Here is a 24160-nt window from a genome sequence, read left to right on the forward strand (position 1 = left end):
TACATCAAGATCAGGTCAAAGCAACGTAAGCACTGCAACAAAATATGATCTTCTCTAAACGGACGCAAGCATCTCATCACATTTCGTTTCAAGCTCCGATAACGAATACTACAAGTCGATGCTCCTTTGATTTTCATTAAGCGTTTGAATGATGGGAGGTGAGTGATGGGAGGTGAATGATGGGAGGTAAACTGCACTTCCTGTCGCTTCCTGTGAGCGGGAACGGAGCGCTCGTGCATCAGTGTGTAAAAAGATGTAAAGATGGCGGAGCTACAGATGCTCTTGGATGAAGAAATTCCTGCAGGACGAAGAGCTTTGCTGGACAGTTTCACTAATCTTGAAAGAGTCGCTGAATACTGCGAAAGTAACTATGTTCAGGTAATTTGACGAACCCAGTTATAAAGTATTGTATACTTGGCGAAGTCGCGCGGTAGGCGGTTAACTGAGAGGATCAGCTAGCTAACCCACTAGCAGCTAGCTGGTAACGTTTTTATTTCCCTCAGCCGCTCATCTCGCTGGTTGAGTTGGTGCAGAGACATTACTTTGGTGTCTTGGTGAAGGCAAGCACTATTCCCGTCGTCGTCAGTAAAGTTGAAGCTAACTGTTGCAACGTTGTAAGTTAACATGGAGATTCAGAAACTTTGTGAAACATTTTTCTATTCGGTGTGCGCGCGACGTTGGCGCTTGCTCTTGTGGCGTTCCACCGCGAGCAGGCGAGCGGGCAACGTTAGGTCGCTAACTTTGATGCAGTTATCCAACTACTTTACCTGCTTTCAGCAGCAGTACAGGTGCACATATTGTTTAATCTACTTTTTACAATGTAAATTAGTTTACTCTGAGTTTAAATTTAAAATTAAAAAAGAGGGGCGCTGCTCGGTCTAATTTAGTTTGTTTCTGCGCATTGCTAGCGTGATGTTCTGTAGCGTCAGGGGAACAAGTGTGGAAACCAGCCGGCTACCTTCAAATTCGTTTTGCAAATGCAACTTTGATATACTGATGGTTTTACTTGTGAAGATCCCCTTGACCGCTTTGTTTATTGCACTTATTGTTGTCTGTTATAGACCGTATGTGTTTTGCACTATTAGGCATCAGGATTGATCCCTGTATTTCAGCAGTATTCTAGTTCAATGGTATCTTGGACTCCAACTTACTGTACTGGCTAGGATGCGATCTATGAGAAAATGACAAAGCAATTTTGTGAGACGCTCTGGAGAAGAACGTCTGCCAAATAGCGTAAATGTGTTTAGAATTCAAGAGTTAGGTTAAGATGCTTCTTTTAGTTGAAGTTCTGCATATTTAGTACTTGATTTTAAATGGTTTCTTTATTCCATCGTAAGTTGGGTAAACCCTGAAAAATAAATAAACGTAATAATGATATTGACTTCCAAAAGCCAGCAAATGCTGATTTTATACGCTAACGTATTAAAATCAGTATGACAGCGTCTGCATCTGCCGCCCTGCTTTCCCTTGTCCAACCCAGGCCAGTCGGACCGTGGGTATGATGTTTGCTGGACTGAAATGCAGAGGGTAAAGGCTTGCCACACCGCACTCTTTTAATATGCATTCATTTTCTGGCAAATGGTCCCACTTTGGGCATCAGTATAGGGAATGTGGCATTGCAGTGGCTAACCTGGTGCTTGAAGCCTGGTTTATACTGGAACAAAACCTTTTGAGTGGTTTAGAGACGAGGCGGTACCAGCTGTACACTGCTGTTTCCCCTGAGGTCCTGTAGTAAAAGCTCTCTTTCATTCTTTGACACTGTCCAGTATTCTTTGGTACCCAGGCAGGAGATATGACGCATTCGTCACTCACCAAAAGCTGCTTGTGATTCGTAATATAGTAATTTGATGAAAAATAAATAGATATAAAAATAAATAAGGACAGTAAAAAGAAAATTGATCAATTCTAATGTCCTGCGTTACAATAAAGTCTGTTACAGTTCTGCAAATTGCTTGTTATCACATGATTCACTTACACTTAGAAAGTAATGTGCATTTGTTTTTTTCTAAGCTTGTTCATTTTTTAGAAAGCTTATACTTGTACTAATACGCTTATACTTATTAGTCTACACAGCTACACAGGATAGACTGTTCAGCTCTGTAATTCTGTCGGCTAGAGCCCTGTCTTTAAATATTTAGTCTATAGAATTTCAGAACAGAGACTCAGAATGGATGTAATTTTTCAAATTGACAGTTTTCCAATTTCTATACTACTTTGGATGTTCTTTTTCTTTCTTTTGCTGGAATAAGAACACTTGCCTCTTAATGCATGTTCTTTTAGAAGTTGTATCATTGACTTGCTTTATGATGTTTTGACATTAATAAAGATTTAAAAGCTTTTAACATTATTTTTTATATTGGATTGATTCCATTATTGCCTTAATTGCTGTTTTTCATGTGATCACATACTCGTGACTAAAGAACCTTGTAATGAAAGACAAACAAGCATGCACTCACTACTGCTGTTATAGTAATTGGCTAATGCTTCCTTATCACCTCACTTAACAGAAACCTAACAGAACATTTTGTATTAGGTTATATTGGTCTTACACACACAATCTCAGTGACCAGCAGTAAGAAGACCCCATCCAGGCCCCATCAATTTACATTGATGCATGGCACTGATCTCCCAGGGCTTTTTTTTGTTTCCTGTGACTGGACCGGTCATTTGGTCATTTTGTACATGTTGAATATCTGGATTATGTCCAGGTAGGGCGTATCCACATAAAAATACAAGTGTAAATGCACTCAAGATGCATTTAAACCACTTAAGCAGGTGGTCTGAAATGCATTTAAGACAGATGTTATTTGTCCATCCGACTCACCTTTGACAAGCCAATCTCCTCCCTCTCCCCTCATGTCACACAACTTATCTGTCCAAGAACCTACTCCAAGTGAAAATACCAAGTTGCTGTCACCTAACTTTAGGAAATACAAATTTTGGATTTTTGAAGTAGTTACCATTTAAGTGTTTTGCAACAACAAAACAGGATCATTTCTCAAGAGGAAATTTATCAGGTGCTAAATGGCACTCAAATTTCAGTTTAGACACCACAAGAAGACCCTTTTGACTATGAAGTGAAATACATCCAGTTAAAATCCTTTGGTATACAAGAAACTAAAGGGATACTGTTCATTAGCATTAAAGATATAGCTCAGGTAAAATATATACCTTCTTCTTAGAAGTTGATGCAAAAGTGGCCATGAAATACTCCAGTGTAACAGTCTGTCTTCTGTTGTTGGGTTGCGTGGATGTGAGAGGGTGAATGAGAACGTCAGCACGTGGCTGTCCTGCAGCCTTCTAGGGTTTTGGATTTTTTCTGCTTCATGACTGCTATTTTTTGTTGTTGTTGCTTTCCTCTCTCTAGAGGTTATAGGAGGAGCATGGGTGATGACAGCAACCCATTCTGTGTGTGTGTGTGCGTGTGCGTGCGTGTACGTATGTGCGTGCATGTGTGAGAGAGAGCAGGAGGAGGGTGAGGCAGCACCATTAAGTAATGTTCAGTGTCAGCCATTTGCACTATGAAAGGTTTGGAGAGTGTCACCCTGTTCCAGTCCATTGCAGCTGCTTTTGGTTAGGCTGTGCTGAGCAGAGCAGAGTCCCACAGGTAATTGGAACCATGTTTGGCGGCTGTGAGCAATGAGACCTTAAGAGATCTCAGAAAGTGCTGGGAACGTAGGCGATTCTTGCAAGGTGTGGTCTTTTTAGAATGTTTGTTTGGATGACAACCATGGAGATAGTGTGACAGCCATATTTTGCAGCTCGGTATTGGATTATGTATTCTCTTTTGGATCTGTCTGTAATGGATAATGACCTCCAGTAAAAACCTTTTTTTTGCCTCCTGTGAGGAACAGGATACAGATGATTGGAAGTCTTAAAATTGTTTTTAACTTAATTAATCTTGAAGGTATTAAAGCTTCCTGGCCTGGTGGTGTTCAATGTGAATGTGGTTCACCTTGGCTGAACAGATATTTCTCATACAGGTGTCATCTTCAGACATTTGGCAAAACTTGGATTGACTGCTGGAGAAACTGGATTTAGTATTTTTGACTGCATAAAGTCAGACTTTCACTTGAAGCTCTTCTGCATGATGGCAGAGAGATTTCACAAGCATTGACAGCTCAGTTTGTCAAACTCCCCCTGAGCTCCGAAACACTTGTCCAATTTAACAGGCCACATAGGACCTGTAACCTTTTTTCCTTGCATATGAATTGAGTCAGCTTTTGCTGAATACTGACAGCTTCAGTTCAGTTCCCTGTAACAGATTCAGTTCAGTTTCCTGTTAAGGAGTGTGCTCTTAATCCTGGTTTCTGGACATCAAGAACCCCAGTAAAAATTGGGCTGTTTTTAACCTCACAGGGAGCTCTGACGATAGACTTTGATAGCACTGCCCGTAGCTTGGTCATACCACCATAATCACATGAAGAATTTGTCATTTTCTCATTTCAGATTTGTGTCCTGTATTTTTTTTAAGCTACAGGCGTACCTCGGCTCACACACAGTGGGTGGTCGTATGTCTCCCAGTAGTAAGGGAATGGGGTGGTCGAAGTGGCTCTGATTACAGAGTAAACGCAATGGATGTTGTAATAACAGTAATTGTGTAATGTGGCAGCTGAAAATTCATGATTGAAAGATTGTCTCTCAGAAGACAGTGGGCTGAGATTGGAAATTTTCATTTCTTGTCTGGCCAATGAGATTGCTCATTTTGCTTTGAGTGCATAATGAACTGAAAGACCTTCCATTAGCTAGATTGTTCGGCTTTATCTGAGTGTTTTGACTGGACAGTCTTGAACAGAAATGATGATTGTCTGATTTAGGGAACTTAAGTGACTGTGTGCGCGTGTATGTGTGTGAGAGAGATACTGGTCTTAACAACAACATATTGGCTATAGCAGGGTTGGGAGCTTGGAGACAGTACTGTAAACAGAAGGTCCCCTGGAAGAACAGCTGGCCTTTTAAGGTAAGGATAGCAGTTGGGGTCCTTTGTGGTCAGTGGAGGCCTTTTGTGTGGGGGAAAATGTGGGGACTGTATGGGGGACAATGAAGAGGTGCTTTGTTGTTTTTCCCCTCTCAATCTTTTTCACGGTTTGGCGGTTTTTCATCTGATTGTTCAATGCGTGGTTACTAAAGTTAATGGTTTAAAAAAAACATTTTTATTCTTGTGTATATGCATTCATTTTCAGTGTGTAAGCAACTGGTAACAACTGTAAAATGACAATGTAAGAAACAGTACATACATTAGGTACTTCGTTCAGAGAAGAAAGCTCTTGCAGTCATTGGGAAAACACTTCAATCCAAAAAGCAAATCATACCCACACCCATCTGAATATGCTCACATAGTAACTAAACACCAGTCAGGTCTTAGTTCTCCAAATGGGCTTCAAGTAAGCCCACCCCCTTTGTGAGAACTTTGCAAACTTGGAGTCTGCCAGTAGGTCTCCATCACCGTGCTATCCTAGGTCCCTACAATAATGTACCCATAATCACATGATTTTAGTTATACAGGACGGACCAGAGCAGCCTGGTCTGCTGTCATCTGGCATCAAGTTAGTTTCTAAAAGGGTGCTCTGGTCCAGGACTGGTTCACCATCCACTTCACAGTTTTAGACTTGCTCACTTGCTCTGCACTTCAGTCTAGTTGAGAAATCGGCTTGGCACTGGAAAGTGTATTACTGCCAACCACATGCCCAACTGCCTCTTCAGCACCCAGTGCAAAAGGCTTGTGGAGCCCTGAGGTGGAGTATGACTTTTGTTCATACAATTGCACTATACCTTTTAATTTTCTTTCCTTGAGTAGAGTAACAGTGTAGTGGTTGTGAGTAGTTTAAAAAGGTATACAAAGTAGCGAAGACAGCAGTGTTTACTTTAAAGCGCATTAGACTGTTGTTGCTGCCTTGAAAGTGTAATTCGGATGATTCATGTGTGTAAATGCATTTCGTTACAAAAATGCCATTTTGAAAAGGGATTGTTTAATTTTGATTGTAGTTTCATTTTGACATAAGTGTTTATTTGGCTTGTATGTAGACATTTGACACAATGAACTAAACTATGCAACAAGTGTGTGATCAATCGTAAAAAATTGTTGGATTTTACAAAGTTAAAAGAAGCAGCATTGCTTGTTTTAGTGGTTATTCCCTTTATACTTGAAAGCAGTGCAGCTGGAACCCTGATATGCGGGTAATTGTAGACAGACAAAAGGTCCCAGTGTACTCCAGACTGCTCGGAAATAAAGCCCATTCATAATGATTGAGACTACTATTAATGGCCTTATTACTGCAGCCATTATCCCGCAGCTCTGCTGTGCCGCTGCTTTCACAGCTGTGAAGATATTGATTTGTAATTGCATCATGAAAAGAACATGAGTGGAATTGACTACTTGCTGTGCTTGGGGAGCAATAACGTGCATCCAGAGCTGTCTACCTGTAGTGTCAGTCAGTTTAAGTTGCAGGGAAGAAAAGTAAATTCTTTGACCACTTCAGTTTCCCTCCCGATTATCCTAAAACTGCAGAGTCTGACTGGGGGATTTATGGCCCATAGCCTTTTCAGATTTATAAAATATTCTCTGCTCAGAGAGTGCATTTAATTAAGCTGCGTCAACCTCTTCACATAATGAAATCCTTCCCCAGACCCCACACAAACACACTATTGCCATTTTTTTTTCTTGAATTAACTTTTGAGTGTATAGATGTATTTCTAACAGTGTTCTAGAAGTATTTTGTGATTCTGAGAGTTTTGAACACACAAAAGGCTTAGGCTTTTGAGGACATAGGAAGCACTTGATTCATAACAAGAAATGGAGCCTTGTGCAATATAATAACATTTAAGGTAAACAACATTCATGCTATAGAGTACTACAGCTACAGAGCATTCAGAGAACTGTTAATAAGATTTAGCTTGGCCCTGTATGCAGTGTTCTGCTCTGAGTCATATTAAAGAAAGCTTTAACATGTATGTATTTAATCAGGTCTTTAATTTGCAGCTGTCTACTTCCTAATCAAAGCTATTCGTCAGCCCTGTCTTTTCATTCTTATTCCTACATTTTAAGATATTCAGACACTCCTGAAGAACTAGTGTTTCACTGTTTCAGAATACCAGTCACAAATAATGAACCAGGTAGCAATGATTTGCCACCTGATGACCTTTACGGAGCTTGTCTTGGCTGAGACGATGTAGGTGGCTCCACTAGACTCATGGGCACATGAGAGCAAAACAAAGTAGAGGGGGGTTGCTAAGCATTGGGGCAGCAGCACTTGAGGGAACGCACTTGTAGAAAATTGTCCTCTGCCTTTTTTTTTTGTTTGTTTAGATTCATGTGGTTTCTTTTTGCAGAGTCACTGCAGAGAAGTCTGTAAGGCAACAAACTGAGAGTGACTAAGGTAGAATGGGTGAATCAGCAGATCATTGCCCATACCACAGACTTTGTGCGAACCTCAGATTTTCTGCTCTGTGCATAGTCCCTAAGGTGCTAGGGAAATGGTCCCACTTTGTGATTGTGCAGTATTCTCATCTCCTTAGGCAAGAAGAGACACCTCCACCTAGATTGGAATTAATGGAGCCTTAGAGGAACAGTGGAGCAGGGGTCTTAAATGTAAGGTGGAGAGGAGAGAGTTGAGAAATGAAGACTGAGTGAAAGATGTAGAGAGTGAGAAAGAGTCTGGAAAAAAATGAAATGAGGGAGATGGTGGGTAAAAAGAAAAGGCAGGCTGAGTGAACGGGAATTCTGTAGAGGAAGAAAATGGTCAGAATTTGTAACTATCTAGAGCCCGGTCATATACTGCTGGATCATGAGCAAGTTTTTTAGGATTTTTTTTTTCTTTTCTGGTTTTTAGATGTTCTTAAACACTGGTTTAATGCTGAGTTGAAGAGTCATTGAACATGATAAATGATGCTACACCCATATCTCTGGCTGTTTTTTATAATTGAGCTTTTTTTTTTTTGTCTTTATAAGGGGAATTAACTTCTTAATGGGGCAGTGTAACCAAACATAAAAAATAAGGGCTTTAATTCCTGTATGTGTTTGGTGCAATTCTATTTGGCAACCTAAGATGTTTTGTTCAGCTCCTTGCATTGCACCAGGGCATGAATCAGTCCAGTTATTGTACACACACAAATTCTAAGCTGTGGCTTACCAGGTGACTGCAGGATCAAGAGCATGTTCTGAGTGAAAGAAATGACTCGCAGGAACTGAGGATTCTGGGGGGTGGGGCCCCAAAGTGCCACCAAGACAGTGCGTCTCTGCACCTCAGCTGAGATCTGATTTTGGTGCAGAAATCATTAGCTCGTAAGCTATTTCGGGAGAAAGTCATATGAGAGCACGCCTGTGTTCATCACTCAATGTTTTGTAGTTTTTAATTGTAGTGTGAGTTAGTAAAACCTCTCATGCATCTCCTGTGGCACTATGATGCTGATCTGTATGTGTGTGCAGTGATTAACATTCCTGTAGCTGGCCGTTCACTGCTCTGGTAACCAAGTGTGCTGTGTTGCTCTGTTCTCTTCACACTTCCACCTCCTCGCTGGTTCAGACTGTTACCTTCACTGACGTGACTGGCAGATTTCATGTTCCCATCATCTAACTATAAAAACATCGGATGGAATTTCACGTTCCACTGCTTCCAAGTGGTACAGCAGTAAAAATGCTGTTGAGACGACACACCATTCTTCCCCGTGGAGGTTCACTGTAAGCCAAGGTTGCCGTCAGACGTTTCCTTATCTGGTTTCTCTGGCTCTCCAGTGTCTTTTCTCTCACTGAACCAGACTTGCGCTCCTCGGGTATACTATTAGGTAGTGTCGCCGTGGTAACAGCAGCAGGCAAGCATTGGGCTCATGACTGACCGCCTCTGTAATGGGTCTTCTGCAGCTGAGGTGCATGCATCACCAGATCTATAGTTAACATGTAACTACAGTTTCTGCCTCAGTGATGGTATTGCCTTTGGTAATACATCATTAGAGAACTTGTGTAGCAGGATATTTCTATATAGTGAGGACACACAGCAAAAGCAATTAACAGACAACGTATTGTGCAGATCTAGTGCCCAGGTCTTCATGTCACGTGGTGTCTGTAAAGCAGAGATAAGCGGAGCTTCCTCTAGTGTGTCTCTGTTTTCAGCTGCTTATGCATATTGTTACTGAAGCCTTGGTCTGTTGCTGCTCTGTGTAGGAGGCAGTTGTGTGGGTGGATAGTTTCTCATGTTAGTGTCTGCCTGTGTGTTAATAATGAGCTTGAGCATATATTCATTCCCACTGTCCCTCTCTATTGGTCAGTAGATCAGACTCTGGGTATTGGGATATTTTTAGTTCTTTTAAACAGTCTTTAGACTACAGGCGTGATGCACTCAGTGCTGAAAAAAGTTTGCAGCTTTATGAAGTACTAGTAGGTATACACTCTTCTCACAAATCTGAGCCAGGTCGCAATATGATAATCAATATTTCTGTGTCTATATTGAGTGTATATACTCTTTTTCATGTTTGACATAAACATAAGTGTTGGATTGCTTTGATGCTCAGACGTAGTAAGTGTTGGAGGATAATGTGGAACCTAGTTAACCTCGTTACCAGACAGTCATCTTTCACCTACACTTTTGGCTATTTGCAACCTTGTTCAAAAGCTAAGCAAGAGTCTGATTATTAAAGACACCTTGGTCATTATCAGATCTTTCTGTAGTGGCTCTGTTCTGGTCATTGTAGTGTGGCTTTGGTGAGTGTACAGTTGTCATTAGGCTCAGTACCTTGTAATTACCCTGGAGTGTGTGTGTGTGTGATGACGAAGATGGAGGAGTAAATTACTTTTGCCAGCCTTGCTGTTATGCTGTATTAATACCATCAATGGCATCCCCTAGAGAGAAGAGGGCTTTCATGGTGCAGTCAATATTCAGAGTGGAGCAGCCTACACTTGGGGACCCGCAGCCTGTCTCTGATCTGAACCAAGGGACAGCCGTTTGTATTAGCACCTGGGGCTGGCTGACCTAGCAATCTCCATTTAAAAGCCTTCCTTTACACACCTCTTGTACTTCTAAATGAAGTCTGCTGAGGACAGTAAATGCATGGCAATTATTTTGTTGAAGACCAGTTTTTTTGTTTTTTTGTTTTTTACACATTTTTTTCTAATAAAGAGTTGAACAAAGGAGGAACTTCCCAAAGAGTCATGAGGTTGTTTTTCCAATGGAACTTTGTGTGCTGATGTTTGCCCTTGTTTCATGCTGGGTCTAATGGCCAATGCATTTTTAACAGCCATGTCCCCCTTTGAACTGTATAGGTGATGGGCATAGCCAGTGAATAGGGGTTTGGGGGAGGAGGTGGGGTTGATATGTGAATGTCCCTCTCCCCCACTCTTACTGCAGGGCTGTGAGAGTGAACCTACCATGTGAGCAGCTGTGATGTCATGGGTGTCAGCGTTTGGTCAGGTGCCCCAGAAGAAGCACCGCCACTCTGACCTACAGGCCGGCCATGTGCTGGCACACAGGCACACACATGCAGGGGCAGGAGCACTAGCTGTGCTCTGACTCTTGGCAGGATTCTGGGGGACATAGTTATTTTGGTCATATGTGAGAGACTGATGAATGTTCCTGATCAATAAAGCTCTTTTTTTTTTTTTTTTTTTGGGTTTGCTTAGATCTATTATTCTGTGTAACGGGTAATAACGATTATCCATCTTTCCTTTGTACTGAGATGATTGTACTATGGTTCAGGATTTCTTAGAGTGACTCTGGTATGGTGAGGAGTTAAATGTAGATGCGATCATACATGCAGGATTTCACTATCCGTGGCACAGTGAGCCATGGGAGGTGTCCACTCCTGGAACCACTGTTGCACAAAGATGGGCCTTTTTTAAACCTCGCACACACACAGATTCACTCTCGCAGTTCTGAGCTTAGCACAGGACTCAAAGCACCACTGCAAAATGTTGCTGCACTGAGAGAAGTGCTGAGATCCTGACCTTCTTTACACACACCAACCCACACAAAACGGTCTGCTCAAGGCAGTGTGTAACTGAATGCTTTTAAAAAATGTAAAGCTCTGTATCTTTTCCTTCACATTAGTCACTTTCTGAAGGATACCCCACCACATTTTAAAATCAGTCTGATTTGCAAATAGTTCCTCTTTCTATCTTTTTTGTAAAGAATGAAATATAATTTAGATGTAGTGCTGATTTCTTGTGTAAGAAGACCTGATGTTTGTTTATTAAATTTTTTTTGTTTGTGTTCATTTTTTTTGCTCCTGTTACTGACTCCTTGTCTGTATCTTCCCCATAGTCCCCTGACAAGCACAGAGCACTAGAGGAAACCAAAAACTACACTACCCAATCACTCGCCAGCGTCGCCTACCTGATCAACACACTAGCCAACAATGTCCTGCAGATGCTGGACATCCAGGCATCCCAGCTGCGCCGCATGGAGTCCTCCATCAACCACATCTCCCAAGTAAGTTCGTGTGGAAACCTCCAACGTCTACCAGGTTACCACTCATGCCCGAGAGGCGAGAGCTGACACCTGCACAGCTGGCCTGCCTGCTGTGATCTAATTGGGTACCTCCTGATCTGAGACTCCTGCTAAAGGAGACTCCAGGCCTTCAGGAGGATTCCCTGATGATCACTGCGTGACAGAAGGGTTGTCGTCCGGCAGCGCGCCAGAGCAGGATCTTTCGGGCCGTCGGGTGCTGTATGTCTCGGCCCATCTCTGTCGCGCTATCGGCTGGTTTGTTTCTTTACACTGTTAGCCTGAAAGCCTCTTTACTGCGTTACTCTCTCACATCACTGGGTATGGAGCTGGAGGACCCAGCCGTGGTGGCTGACTCCCACCGCCTGCGTGTTTTATCGAACAGCTGTCAACACGGCATGGCGTAGTGGGATTAAGGAGCGGCCCACTGCAGCTGCTCTGAAGCACTCGTCAGCCCCCACTCCTCCAGCTCTTTCTGCCTGAGCCACTCCTGAGGTTTGCCTGAACTGATATGAAGACATCTGCCTAAAGGCATTTGTAGGATTCAGTGTAGCCATTCTGATAAACTTCGTGTGTGTGTGTGTGTGTGTGTGTGTGTGTTGTAGGTGCAGTGGAGGTGGGGGGGTGTGCACATGCATTTATCTACAATTCCATTACAGTTATTCTTAAAGGGTAGCTGGCTACCCCAATACACACACAAACACACAGTGGTTTGCCTGTGGCTTGTTCTAACAAAAGAGCCATACTGATGATGGTTTCTGTACAAACTTCCAGCATGTATAGCCATACTTGGTCTCAAAATTCTCATGTGTTCCCCCCCTCCCCCATTCTCTCTGTTCCTTATCATATAGACGGTGGACATACACAAGGAGAAAGTGGCAAGACGGGAGATTGGCATCCTGACAACCAATAAGAACACTTCCCGCACCCACAAAATCATTGCGCCGGCCAATCCCGAGAGACCAGTGCGATACATTCGAAAACCGATTGATTACAACGTGCTGGATGACATTGGGCACGGAGTAAAGGTAGGATATATAATGCAAGATCAGGTTGGCTAGATCACATTGGGTCAATCACTTTAGGAGCCTACCAATGGTAGGAAACTGGAGAGAAAATCACTTTGTGAAGTGCGTGGTTGTGGTGTTTTCTTACTAACGGTTGTCAGGATTTTGTGTCTACTAACAGACGTTGCGTGGCAGAACTCGGCGTGTCTCTAAACTGTCACTAACCTCTCTGTGCTTCTCCCCTGCTTCTTTTCCCTGCTTCATTCTTGATTTAAGTGGTTGCTTAGGTTCAAGGTAAGGGCTCCCTACATGTCTGTTGTGAGCAGGTCAGGGGTGTGATTGATTTCTTGAAACTAACTAATTGAAGAAACTTTATAGTGATACTTTTTTTCCCCTGCTTAATGCCAATTTGGAATTATATTCTTTCCAGGCAAACATTATATCCCAAGAATAAATAAAACATGAAGTTCTAATAAGCATAAATTATTTATATGGATATGCACCACGTATGTTTCCTTGGCAAAGGGGTCATGTGTTCTGTGGGGGTTTTCCCCCTCCCCCACATTGCTCAGCGTAAATGTGTGGGTGTGCATTGTGGTGTATGCGTACATCTTGGGGCACTGTAACCTATGCCTGCCAGTTGCCCATATGTTAAGTTGCCAGGGTGGCAGAGGCCACTTCCTGTGTCTGCGTGCACGGTTGACTGTTCCCATGCCAATGCTGTGCTGACAGGAACATTCACACTGTGTTTGGGTTGGTGACAAGTAGGGGGAGCGTTAAAGGGCATGCACATGCGTGCATGTGGTGTAAATACATATTTGCATCTATGAGTGGGTAAAACAAATTTACTTAGTGAGCTATGTCCAGGACAAACATTTAGGCTGTTTGACTTAACCTGCATGTCGGCATTTCTCTCTCTTTTGCCTTATAGGTCAACACCCAGAACATGAAGATGGGCGGTCTCCCCCGAACAACCCCACCCACACAGAAGCCTCCAAGCCCCCCCATGCCCGGAAAGGGAACCATAGGGTACGTGCTATAGCGCTTTGGCTATGTCGTGATACTATGGGACAGCCTTGCACCAAGAGGGAGCATGAGCCACTTACATCATACATGTCTCTGATTGTGTGTCTGTGGGTGTTGTCTACAAACGTATGTGTTTGTTTTATAGGTATTTGCAAGGGTTTGTTTGTTTTTGTCCTCCTCCGAAATCATTTGGTTTTGTGCATAGTTCATGGAAGCGGTTTAGAGATATCATTGTAGGTGGAAGTTCTCTCCTTCCCGTTAAACCCATGTTTACATTTAGGTCACACGCCCCTACGCGCGCTCTCTCACAAACATGCACACACAAACTGGTTTATCCATGTCAAGATAGTGCTGTAAGACACTAAGGTTTGTCATGACTCCTCTCCATCTGGGAGAATTCTGCTGTTGCTCTGTGGGTTACATTTCCCTCTCTGGACACTGATGAATTCGATGGTTTAAATTTAATGTCAGTAGTCAGGCAAGTTAAATGAGGACTAACTGCCAAAATTGTCAAGGCGTAAAATGGTACGATAAATGATGGAGATAGCTTGTGCATGCTGCCGTTTCCCCAGCCTCAGTTTATGTGGAGTAGCTTTAGCTCAGAACGAAAGAGCTTGCACCTGCTTCACATTTCTACCAGCTACTACCCAAATATCGCCCTTCATTATTCTCCTTTATTAGTTACATGCCGAGTAATTAGAGATTTAGACATTGCAAACCTAAATATGAGGTGTTGCTGCCTACCACAGTTACAGAATAACATGTAAGCTCTTTTCAGGCTCTGACCACTATACAGAGACGCACTCAGTTCTCTTAAGCACGAGTGTACAGAGATCCTGACACTCTGTGTGATGCATATCCAGCTGTAGCTCCATCAGTTTAGCTGCCTAGATGTTGATGATGGCTAATTTTATTACCCTGGCTAAACTAGTGCTACATAATCTCTGACTAATTAACTTTTTGTGGGGTTGGTGGTGGTGATTTAACCATAAATCAAGCATTTTTTAGACTGATAATGTATGGTGCCAGGTATATGGAAACTGGATCATCCTTGCTCAGTCTGCCTCCACATGTAGTGTGGAAGACCAAGTCACAGAAGTACTTTCATTAGAGCTGTACCATCAAATATGTTTGTGTGAAGAGAATTACCCAGTGCTGTAATAGTGCATAAGGTGTGTGTTGTGTATATGTTGTTTGCCGTGCAGCTGTAGTGACCTGCAGAAGCGCTGCTACATGAAGATGTTGGCATATCCAAAAGGCTTCTTCAATTTATGTTCAGATAAACACAGGACACTGTGCACATGCTGTGTACCAAATGGTTGGATAAAGTGGAACATGAATAGGAGCAGGTGGTGGATAACGTTTTTTCAGCCGTTTAATGAACTCATCATAATTGAGTTCCTTACAGAGGTAGTGAAGTGAGGGTTTTTGTTTGTTTGTTTGTTTTTGTTTTTTTACTCCCACTGTAGCTCACAACACTGAGGTCATTCATGGGTTCAGTTCCCATGGAGCACAAAATGTGTGATACTGATAAATATAAATTAGGTAGATGCCAAAAAAAAGTTAGACAGAATCGTGCATCTCCATGTTGAGTTGAGTTGTTGTTTTACTCAGGCTGGAAAATGCTATGGATCATGAGCTTGGAGTAGTATAAGGTATGATATCTCCCTTATTGCCTCCCTGTATACGTAAGGTCAAAGAGGAGCTTATGACGCATCACATGTAGCTTACAATTAAATAAACTGTTGAGCTGTGTCATAAATAATATGCACAGTTTTTTAAATGTTAGTAATCATCTGCCCTACAATTTCTTATATATGAAATATCAAGGGCATTCCAAGATCTGCTGTAATTACATCGTTTTACAAACACACATTTTGTGTGTGTCTGGAATTAGATGTGCTAAATTTAGGTGGACCTTGAGATTTTTGTGGACCTTCACAGTGAGTAATCTGCATTGCCTCAGTTACATGGATCTCCAGTTTCACTATCCCAGTATGCTTACACAATTCAAGTTACACAAGTCACAGAACTGCCGAAACATGCATACATCGTACCAGTATATCGTAACCCTCTATGTGGTGGGCTTTGTGTAGCCATGACAACAGGGCCTGTGGGCGAAAGCTCACCCTTCTTCCCAAGTGCCCATGGCCTGCCCTGTGCACAGTATTCCTCGAGCTTTCTCATTCTCTTGCGCCATGTCATTATTGCTGTGATTGTCTTAATTAAGTTGGTATGTGGAGTCCTCCAGAACCTCCCCCCTCCTTCTCCCTAGCGACAGGGGTGATCATGCACATGAAATGAATGGAAACGTAGCATAGTGGGTTTTTAAGGTAAAATTATTTGGGGGAAGGATATACTGAAGTGCTGGTTTTATCAGTTTAGAAAAGTGTGGAAGGGTTCATCTCATGGCAGCTATTTTCATAGTGTCACATGTTTCATTTAGATTCTTCACAAATAAGTGTTGGTCTCCTCACTTAGTGTAGGTGTAAGCTAGTGTAGGTGTGAGGAGTGGCATCTCCTTGTTTTAAATAATGACATGATCACTCTGCTCCACGTTGTTAAAGGACCAATAAGTAATTTTTCCAATTATTTTTCTTTACATTATTAAACAACCATTATACTGACAGCTTGGGGCCTGGAAGTTCTAGAGGTTCCTTACTAAATCTATTTTAGAAATGGCCTGCTCAATGTTAGGGACTCACTTTTTGGAGCATAAGCTGGTTCATTTGAGGACTACAAAGCAATCGGTTTCATGTCATGTGCGCAGCACTTTTTGTATAGGAAAAAAAATCACTTTCATAAATAGTTTGCTACTTTTTGGTGATAATTGAGTAAAAAGTCAATTTTAAGTTGCCACTCATCTACTCACATTAGAGAAAACCCACTCCCACCTTAATGCAGCACTGTAGCTACAAGTACCTGTGTTTTGTATCGGTGACATTTTAAATCGGGTAGCTTGTAACTATTTCATCAAATGAGTAGTAGCATTATCACACTCAAATATTACACAACATATATATTTTTAATTCATCACATTAATCAAATCAATTTATTTACATAGAGCTTTTTACAACAGAAGATGTCACAATGCATCTTTACAAATATCGACATCAAGGTTTTGCATCTTTAGTGGTGGTGGTGGTGGTGATGTTGAGCTAAATAGCTTCACAGAGGATACTGGCTGCTAAGTGTTTAAAAGGACAGGGCAGCTTCTTCTGATATTGGGAGAAGAGGTGACCTCAGTTAACCAAATGTCTAAAAGCTGCTCTTCAGGTCAAACAAAATCACACCCACTCCCCTTCACACCAGTGTACACTGATGGCTGTCCCAAACTTAAAAAGATAGAAGTTATTTGGTGTTGGGCTATGAATTTCTATATTCAGTACTTGTTCCTCCAGCAGTGAATGAAGGTTTAGTTTGTCATGCACCCTCATATTTGTCCTACAAAACTTAAGAAAAAAAATAGCTTCATTTTATATATCATTAATATATTTATTTTGCAATATGACACACAATTTCTACCTGATTTTCTGCTGCTTTTAAGTGTGCGTATGTGCGTGCGCGCGTGTGTGTGTGTGTGTGTGTGTGTGTGTGTGTGATTTTATGGGAGAAGATTCACCAAAGTCTTCTTTCAAGTTTATTCAGAATTGTTCTCCCCTTCTCCAGGAGGCACTCCCCCTATAGGACATTGGAGCCAGTGCGCCCTCCTGTAGTTCCTAATGACTATGTCCCCAGCCCCACGCGCAACATGACCCCTGTGCAGCAAAGCCCTGTGCGCACAGCGTCAGTTAACCAGAGGAACCGCACGTACAGGTACCCCTATCCATCTGCTGGGGCGAAAGCCCACCTGTGTGTGTGTGTGTGTGTGTCTCTCTCTCTCTCTCTCTCTCTCTCTCTCTCTCTCTCTCCCTCCCTCCCTCCATGCTGATGATCTCTTTACTTTACTTTATTACCCTGAAGGGAACTTTGGTTGGAATTTCTGGTTTTGCAGGTAGTAGTTTTTACTACAAGCAGGACATTGTGTGTGTGCAAGATCTGCTTGCAAACACACACACACACTTGTATCATCACACAAACAGGCCATTTCCATATCTCTTGGAAATTCCTGTTTCTCTAGCAATGGTTTAAATGTGGCAGAATATGAACATAAGACGAGTCATGGAGAGGAGCTTCTGACGCACTACGAAGTAAAAGATGAGGAAACTGAAGTAGGGCCTAAGGGCCTGGAAAGTAGCATTGCACCAGGAGCTGCCTTTTCAGTCTGTCTGAAGTTGTACTTCTGTAAATGAATTTATGACTTCTGCCTCTTGTGGAACAGCTCCTGTGATTCCACCTCTTCCTTCCAACAGCGAGTTGAAAATGTCTCAACATCTTGAATGAAAATAATGAGCAGACGGCCAAGCTTCAGAGGCTGAATTTGAGAATCATAAATAATGTATAAAATGTGGAAATTCTCTATCGCGATGAGTGGTACTCAGTGTTTACTGCACATGAATATTCAGAACTTAAACATTCTCTTCTGATTTTATTGATTTTTCAATTTGAGAAAGGCGAGACTCTTAACCCTCAAGGCTTGCATTCAGCACTGGGCTTTGGACTCAAGGCTCAGCACCAGGCCTTGCTCTGTGAGGATGAGGCCCAGACTGAGACAGCATTCTCTATAGCTGGTCTCAGTGAACAGTGGGCAAATGTGGATAGTGTCACTGCTAGCTTCTCCAAGCTGCTCTGGCTCACATCATTGGTGGAACACTGCTATTCTGGCCTTTCCTTTTTTAAACTGCTTCAGCTTTGTAGCTCAGTCCAGCCGTGCAGCTCTCAGGCCTCCTTTAGTTGGTCTTCTTTCGCCTAGCCAAAGGTTCTTGACTTCTCTTCAGAATAACCCTCATTCTCACTTGACCTGATCTTTGATTTATGTATTCTCCCATGTGTGCACATTTTCTCTGCTTTCCTGCTGTATTTTGTCTGTGCTTTATGTGGATGAATTTTGGATTCAGCATATGACTATCAGCAGCCTAGTGGAGTTGAGGGAGGAAAAATGATCACATACAAGCAAGTAATTTTACAAGTCTTTTTAGGAATGCATGAAGCCGGGAAGTGTGAATACAGAATGCATACTGTTGTTTCAGAATGCATACTGTTGTTTTGCTACCAGGCACTTGTGCTTGGGAACATCTGCTTCTGAGTTCATTGACGCATCTTCTCTGTCTCATACTTTCTGTACAAAAGAGATTAAAACAATGGTGGATGGCAAAAGGTGTGAGTGTGTGTGTGTGTGTGGTCACGGTGCTGTCTGATCGCCGTCTGTCTCCTGCAGCGGCAGCAGTGGTGGCAGCCATCCCAGCAGCCGGAGCAGCAGTCGAGAAAACAGCGGCAGTGGCAGCGTGGGTGTGCCCATCGCCGTACCGACGCCCTCCCCTCCTAGTGCGTTTCCAGGTAACCATACCCCTACCTCATCCTCACAACTACTTCTGTACAGCAAATGCCTGAATGTATTGTTATTGTGTCATAACTGGTAAACTGTGCTGTACTGGGACAATATAACGATTATAATGTTACAGAGAATAAACAGGTAAATATAAAGGTATAAATATTATCTTGTTCCCCTCTACAGTGGCCATCACATAGTAATTATTATTAAACTGCTGAGAAATGTTAAATAATTTTTAGTTTTTAGTTTCTTTGATCTTGTCCTTGAACTGGACAACTGTCCATAGATGAACAGACTCCTTTTATGTAAATGATGTACCACTTATCTTAATGACCATAATTTGGATGTAATTTTGTGATGCCTTGCATGTAAGCAGTCTCAGATATTTTTTGTTTGTTTCTGCAATGAGAATGACAGCAGTTGGAGCAGGTAGAGGGGCCTCCTGTCTTAAAGAATAAAACGGTGCACTTCCTGCCTGCTGTGTGTCCCTTATTACTGTCTTGTAACCAAACCACAAAGACCAAATGTCTTTATCTTTTGAGTTTCCTCTTCTTATCTCATCACTCTTTCTCTCTTGAACCACAAAGCATCAGTGGCTAGTGCCACTAGCAGCCCTTCTGCCCCACCCAATTCTGCCCAGCCTTTCTTCACCTGCACTGATTCTGCTCCAACCCACTCTTTAACCAACCCTGCTGTGGCCCCTGAGCCCTCCCCCACTCCCCCTACCACCACCGAGGCCGCTCTGGCCCAAGCCGACCCCGCTCCCCCCTCTGAACCCACTGCTCCACCCGCAACTGCTACCAGCACCCCTGTGCCAGGTGAGTTTGCCCTCCCCCACCTAGACCACCACAGCCCCCACATTCTCCCCACATCATGCCTTCGCTTCCCCACCCGCTTGCCTGTACCGTCATAAACAACTGCAGACCTCCTGGTTGCTCCACCTCCCATCGTTGTGACACATGCCACCATCAAACCCTTGTCACTCACCACATCTTCCTTTTGCTTGAAGCTAAATTCATTATGTTCCAGTTACATGTACTGCCAGTAAGGCCATAATCCTGGGAAATGGCAATTGACTACTTGTAGCTGCCGCCGATGTGACCAAACTTACCTGAGAACAGTTTTGTTTTCTTTTCGCTGTTCTGTACATTACTACGTTAGTAATTTTAGCGTAGAAAGTCTGCTTATCATGTCAGTTTGTGATGGTTTAGCCAGTGGTATGCTGGCCAGTTGTGTTGTTCACCTTATACTTGAGATCCACACTGATTAAAACCATCCATCAAAGCACACGTATCTCCCCGCTCTCTTCAGTGTGAAGGCAGTCCAGTTACCCACGGATACCCATGTTGTGTTAATCTCTGTCTCTGTTCCACCCTGACCGCTTCGCGAGAGCTGCGTGTGCTCTCCACCTCCTCAGGTTCCTTCTGTGCGTAGTCGGCACACAGGAGTCGTAAACCGCTGGCCCTCCAGATTTGATTATGGATCATCTGTTCTCTCAAGATCTCTTACTATGTATGATTGTTGACCAGAGGCACTCATCACCTTCTTGCATGTTGCTCAGTCATCACGCCTGCTGGAATGCATGAGAATTAACCTGTCCATGTGATGTTCCCTTTGGGTGGATATAGTACTTCATTACACTACCTTCCCTTTGTCTGAAAGGCTATTGGAATGGGAAGATCGTTTAAATTGCTGGCTCTAATCTCTTTGGTGACAGACTGAGTCACACACAATTTTTCCATCATTAACCCCCTACCATAGTACTTTCATCCCTGTTGTGCTTGCACGAGTCTGTCTGACTTGCAGATCTCTGTGTTGTTGCAGGTATTGCCACCCAGTTCTACAGTATGAACAGGCCTACATCCAGACAGATCATCCCCACCGTCGGGGGGTCTCTGCCGTACAGGCGGCCCCCCTCAGTCACTGGGCTACCTGCCACACCCGCGAGCCAACAGAACGGAGGACCCTTCTACAGCCAGGGACAGGGTAGGAAGATCTCCAGACCAGCGCAGACCGTTAATAACGTTCACTCTCAGCCGAGCTATGGCCACTTTCACTTTTCCTTTACACAGGTCACTTAAATTTCGAACGTTAACCCATGTACATGTTAACATTTAAGAAGTAGTAGTTAACAAGTAGCAGTTAGAATGTAGGTGTATTCCCAATGCCTCCCGCACTAATTAGGCTCTGTCTCTGGACCACAGCCGCTTCTATTGTTGAGTTTGTGTTCTCTCATATACGTTTATAGACGCACTAAACTAACTGCCCTCCCTCTTTCTCCCCCCTCTTCCTTTTGACCTCCACATGTCCATGTGCTTCTGTTCAATTCTTCACACGCACTGGCCCTCACTCGTCCCTGCCCCTCCACCCCTGCGCGCTGTTCCCTCCTGCCTCCCTCTGCTACCCATGTGGTGAGCATCCGCAGCCTCGCCAGTGCTCCCTCCCCCCTCCATACTGCAGATCACCCCCCAGCTTCCTCTGACGGGCTTCGTGGCTCGCGTTCAGGAGACCAGTAAGTGGCTTTGGGCTTCACCATTCCTCCAAGCCTCCCCACGCTCAGCCATACTGCCTCTCACAGCACAACTCCGGCTGCTCCTCGCAGGTCATGATGTCAGTCAGCCTTAAGATGATGAAAAGATGACACATTTGGCTTATGACTGCAAAAGCGTTCTGTTGATAGCAGCAGAACTTGCTGCAAGTGTATTGACTCCTCTCCCTTTAAGGCTCCTGCATGTATGTTTGGGTCTTGTCTGAGTGTCTTGTCTAAGCATGTGCATTCATAGAGCACATGAGGTGTATCCAGAATGAACATGCTTTGCAGTCCTGTTTGTCACTCTCACGGTCCTATCCTCAGTGCTCTTCTGGAACACTCTGCATGGATTAAACTCTGCATGCCATTTTCGTTAAGTGGACTTTCCACCCTCTTTCGGGAACTCCTACTCACAGTTCTTCTCTGCCTTAGTTTCAGATACTCCTCCCCCTCCTCCCCCTACAGAGGAGAGTGTGTTTGAGGAGGCGCAGCCCCCTGCTCCATCTTCAGAAGACTATGAAGAGGAGGAGTCTTCTGTAGTAGAGTACAGTGACCCGTACGCAGAAGAGGATCCCCCATGGGCCCCACGGGCTTACCTGGAGAAAGGTATGGCAAGTTAAGTATGGTTATTTCTCAGGCTAGTTCCTTTTTGATAAAGGATTTGATTTTGAATGTTTTTAAAAAAAATGTTTTTTTATTGCACTTGCTTTTTCATAATTATACAGTAAAATTGCATAATAAACTGCACTGCAATGTATTGTATATTGGCATGAATCAGAACAGGATACTCATTTGGAACCCCCACAAGCATTTAAAGTAAGAAAACTGTTTGACCACCTCTAATATGTAAAATACGCACAAACATTTTCCCAACACGTAAGTGGTCGCGATCTACGACTACACCCAAGACAAAGAGGACGAGCTGACATTCCAGGAAGGAGCCATCATCTACGTCATCAAGAAAAACGATGACGGCTGGTACGAGGGGGTGATGAGCGGCACCACGGGCCTCTTCCCCGGTAACTACGTGGAGTCCATCATGCACTATGCCGAGTGAAGCTTGGGAGCATGGGTCTGCACACACAGCTGAACAGCAGGCCGTTAGGTTCCGAGACAAGCCATCGGGATCTGTGAGCAGAGGGGGAGGAGGCAAGCGTCAGCGGGTGATAAATTTAACTACGACACTTTATGGACTGTGACTGCCTTTCACGATAAGACTGATGAGGGGGGGAAAATACACTACTAGAGTACAATAAAGTATATTAATAACAGTAAATACCAATAATTTTACAGTTTGTTAGATGAAGGATTCAGAGCACAACCACTATTTTCTTGTGTTTGAATAAGAAAACGAGATATGAAGTAGTTTTGTGGGCTAAGTGTGATGTTCCATATATTGAAGTTGAGGTGACCAGAATAACTCCCTCTTTATTTTTGACAAATCGTATTTTTGCCTTTGATCGTCCTCAGCACAGCTGAGGCCTTGGCACTCGTACTGGGGTTGGCCAGTACCTCAGTAACAGAAAAAGACCTGTAGGTTTCTACAGAAAGCAGCTAACAAAGGAAAAACACTACACAAGACGATGCAAGTACATGTCTATAGTAGAATGCAATGAATGGAAGATGGAGTGGAATATTTCTTCATACATATATATATATATAAACATTTTTTAATTTGATGCATAGTTGTGGATGTCCTTTAAAGTGTGTGTACTGATGGTTTTGTCCTTGATTCTGTGATTTTGCCTTAAGATGTATTATCTGTGTATTCAGGCCCAGATTTCAGGCTTAAATCCAACATGGGTATTGAAAGCAGGTTGGTCATTTGAGGGGCAGGGGCAATATTGCCTCAGCTGAATAGCTTTTGTACAGCAGAGTAGTATTCCTGCATAATCACCACAACACTATGTACAGAGGTTTGAAAAGAAAATCAGTTAAACATTTTTGGTAACAATCTTAACGGGCTACAACTGGTCAAAACGGAAAAAGCTAATTATTATTAAGCCCAACTGATGTATTATGTTTAGCGTCTATGACGTTCCTCCCCAGGACTGGCACACGGATGTTACCCTCAGACGCTTCTTGAACTTCATTCCTGAATATATTTCTATAGACATGGTGTATTTGCTGCTTACATATGCCAGTATAACCCATCTCTTATAACAATAAGGTAAGAAGTTGGTCAACCTCAAAACATGCAGTACTACAGTGTCAGTAAACATCAACTTTTCTTTGTCTTTGTTTTTCTTTTTTTATTCTATATTGTGTAGTGATGCTAACCAAATGGCCAAGTTGATTTTTGATATGTTGTGTAGTGCTACATACATTGCATGCTCAATAAAAACAGAACTTCATATTTTAATTCAATTCTTTTCTCATCTTTGCCTTTCAGTTTAATAATTTAAGTGACTTTTATTGTTTCTCTTTAGTTTACTTTTTTTGCTAGGAATTTTCACAACCTGAATATCCAGTTAGTAATAATGAAATTTATTGAGCATATTTTGATGCCATATTATAATGTGAGGTAACGCTCACCAGTTATTCCATCCTTCGTACCCTTAACCACCCTCAACACAGCCCTATCCAAAAGGGGAAAACTAACCATCGGAGACCTAACATGACAATACCCGGAGCTCGATCAGTTGGATCTGATGTGGTTGTATTTGTCCTTTCCATAGAAATATATTTTGAAAAGAGGCAATCCTGTTATGGATGTGTTGCCTATTTGATGATT

The 24160-nt window shown here is 42.9% G+C and overlaps 1 protein-coding gene across 10 annotated transcripts; it reads left to right on the forward strand.

Annotated features, from left to right (window-relative positions):
• Nucleotides 1-222: 222 nt before the first annotated feature.
• abi2a (abl-interactor 2a) lies at nt 223-23788 on the forward strand. Of its 10 annotated transcripts, XM_027011853.3 has the most exons (12): nt 223-378; nt 11250-11417; nt 12284-12460; nt 12716-12733; nt 13371-13468; nt 17135-17281; nt 18783-18901; nt 19484-19714; nt 20721-20882; nt 21322-21408; nt 21859-22032; nt 22308-23788. In XM_027011853.3, the coding sequence occupies exons 1-12, from the start codon at nt 262-264 to the stop codon at nt 22481-22483; spliced, it is 1674 nt and encodes a 557-aa protein (XP_026867654.2). In that variant the 5' UTR covers nt 223-261; the 3' UTR covers nt 22484-23788. The 10 variants fall into 10 exon arrangements, with proteins under 10 accessions (XP_026867654.2, XP_026867656.2, XP_026867657.2 ...); XM_027011855.3 differs by lacking the exon at nt 21322-21408; XM_027011856.3 differs by lacking the exon at nt 21322-21408 and having other exon boundaries at nt 21865-22032.
• The last annotated feature ends 372 nt before the right edge of the window (nt 23789-24160 follow it).

The sequence above is a fragment of the Electrophorus electricus genome, chromosome 4 (genome assembly GCF_041902795.1).
Source record: "Electrophorus electricus isolate QZ-2024a chromosome 4, ASM4190279v1, whole genome shotgun sequence".
In the NCBI taxonomy this organism is placed as follows: Eukaryota; Metazoa; Chordata; class Actinopteri; order Gymnotiformes; family Gymnotidae; genus Electrophorus; species Electrophorus electricus.

Bases quoted from the DNA above. Each gene is read 5' to 3' on its own strand.
- abi2a (XM_027011853.3), top strand. From the start codon at position 262: ATGGCGGAGCTACAGATGCTCTTGGATGAAGAAATTCCTGCAGGACGA. The intron at 18,902-19,483 runs GTAACCATACCC...TGAACCACAAAG, and splicing joins CCCTCCTAGTGCGTTTCCAG to CATCAGTGGCTAGTGCCACT. The intron at 20,883-21,321 runs GTAGGAAGATCT...GAGCATCCGCAG, and splicing joins CTTCTACAGCCAGGGACAGG to CCTCGCCAGTGCTCCCTCCC.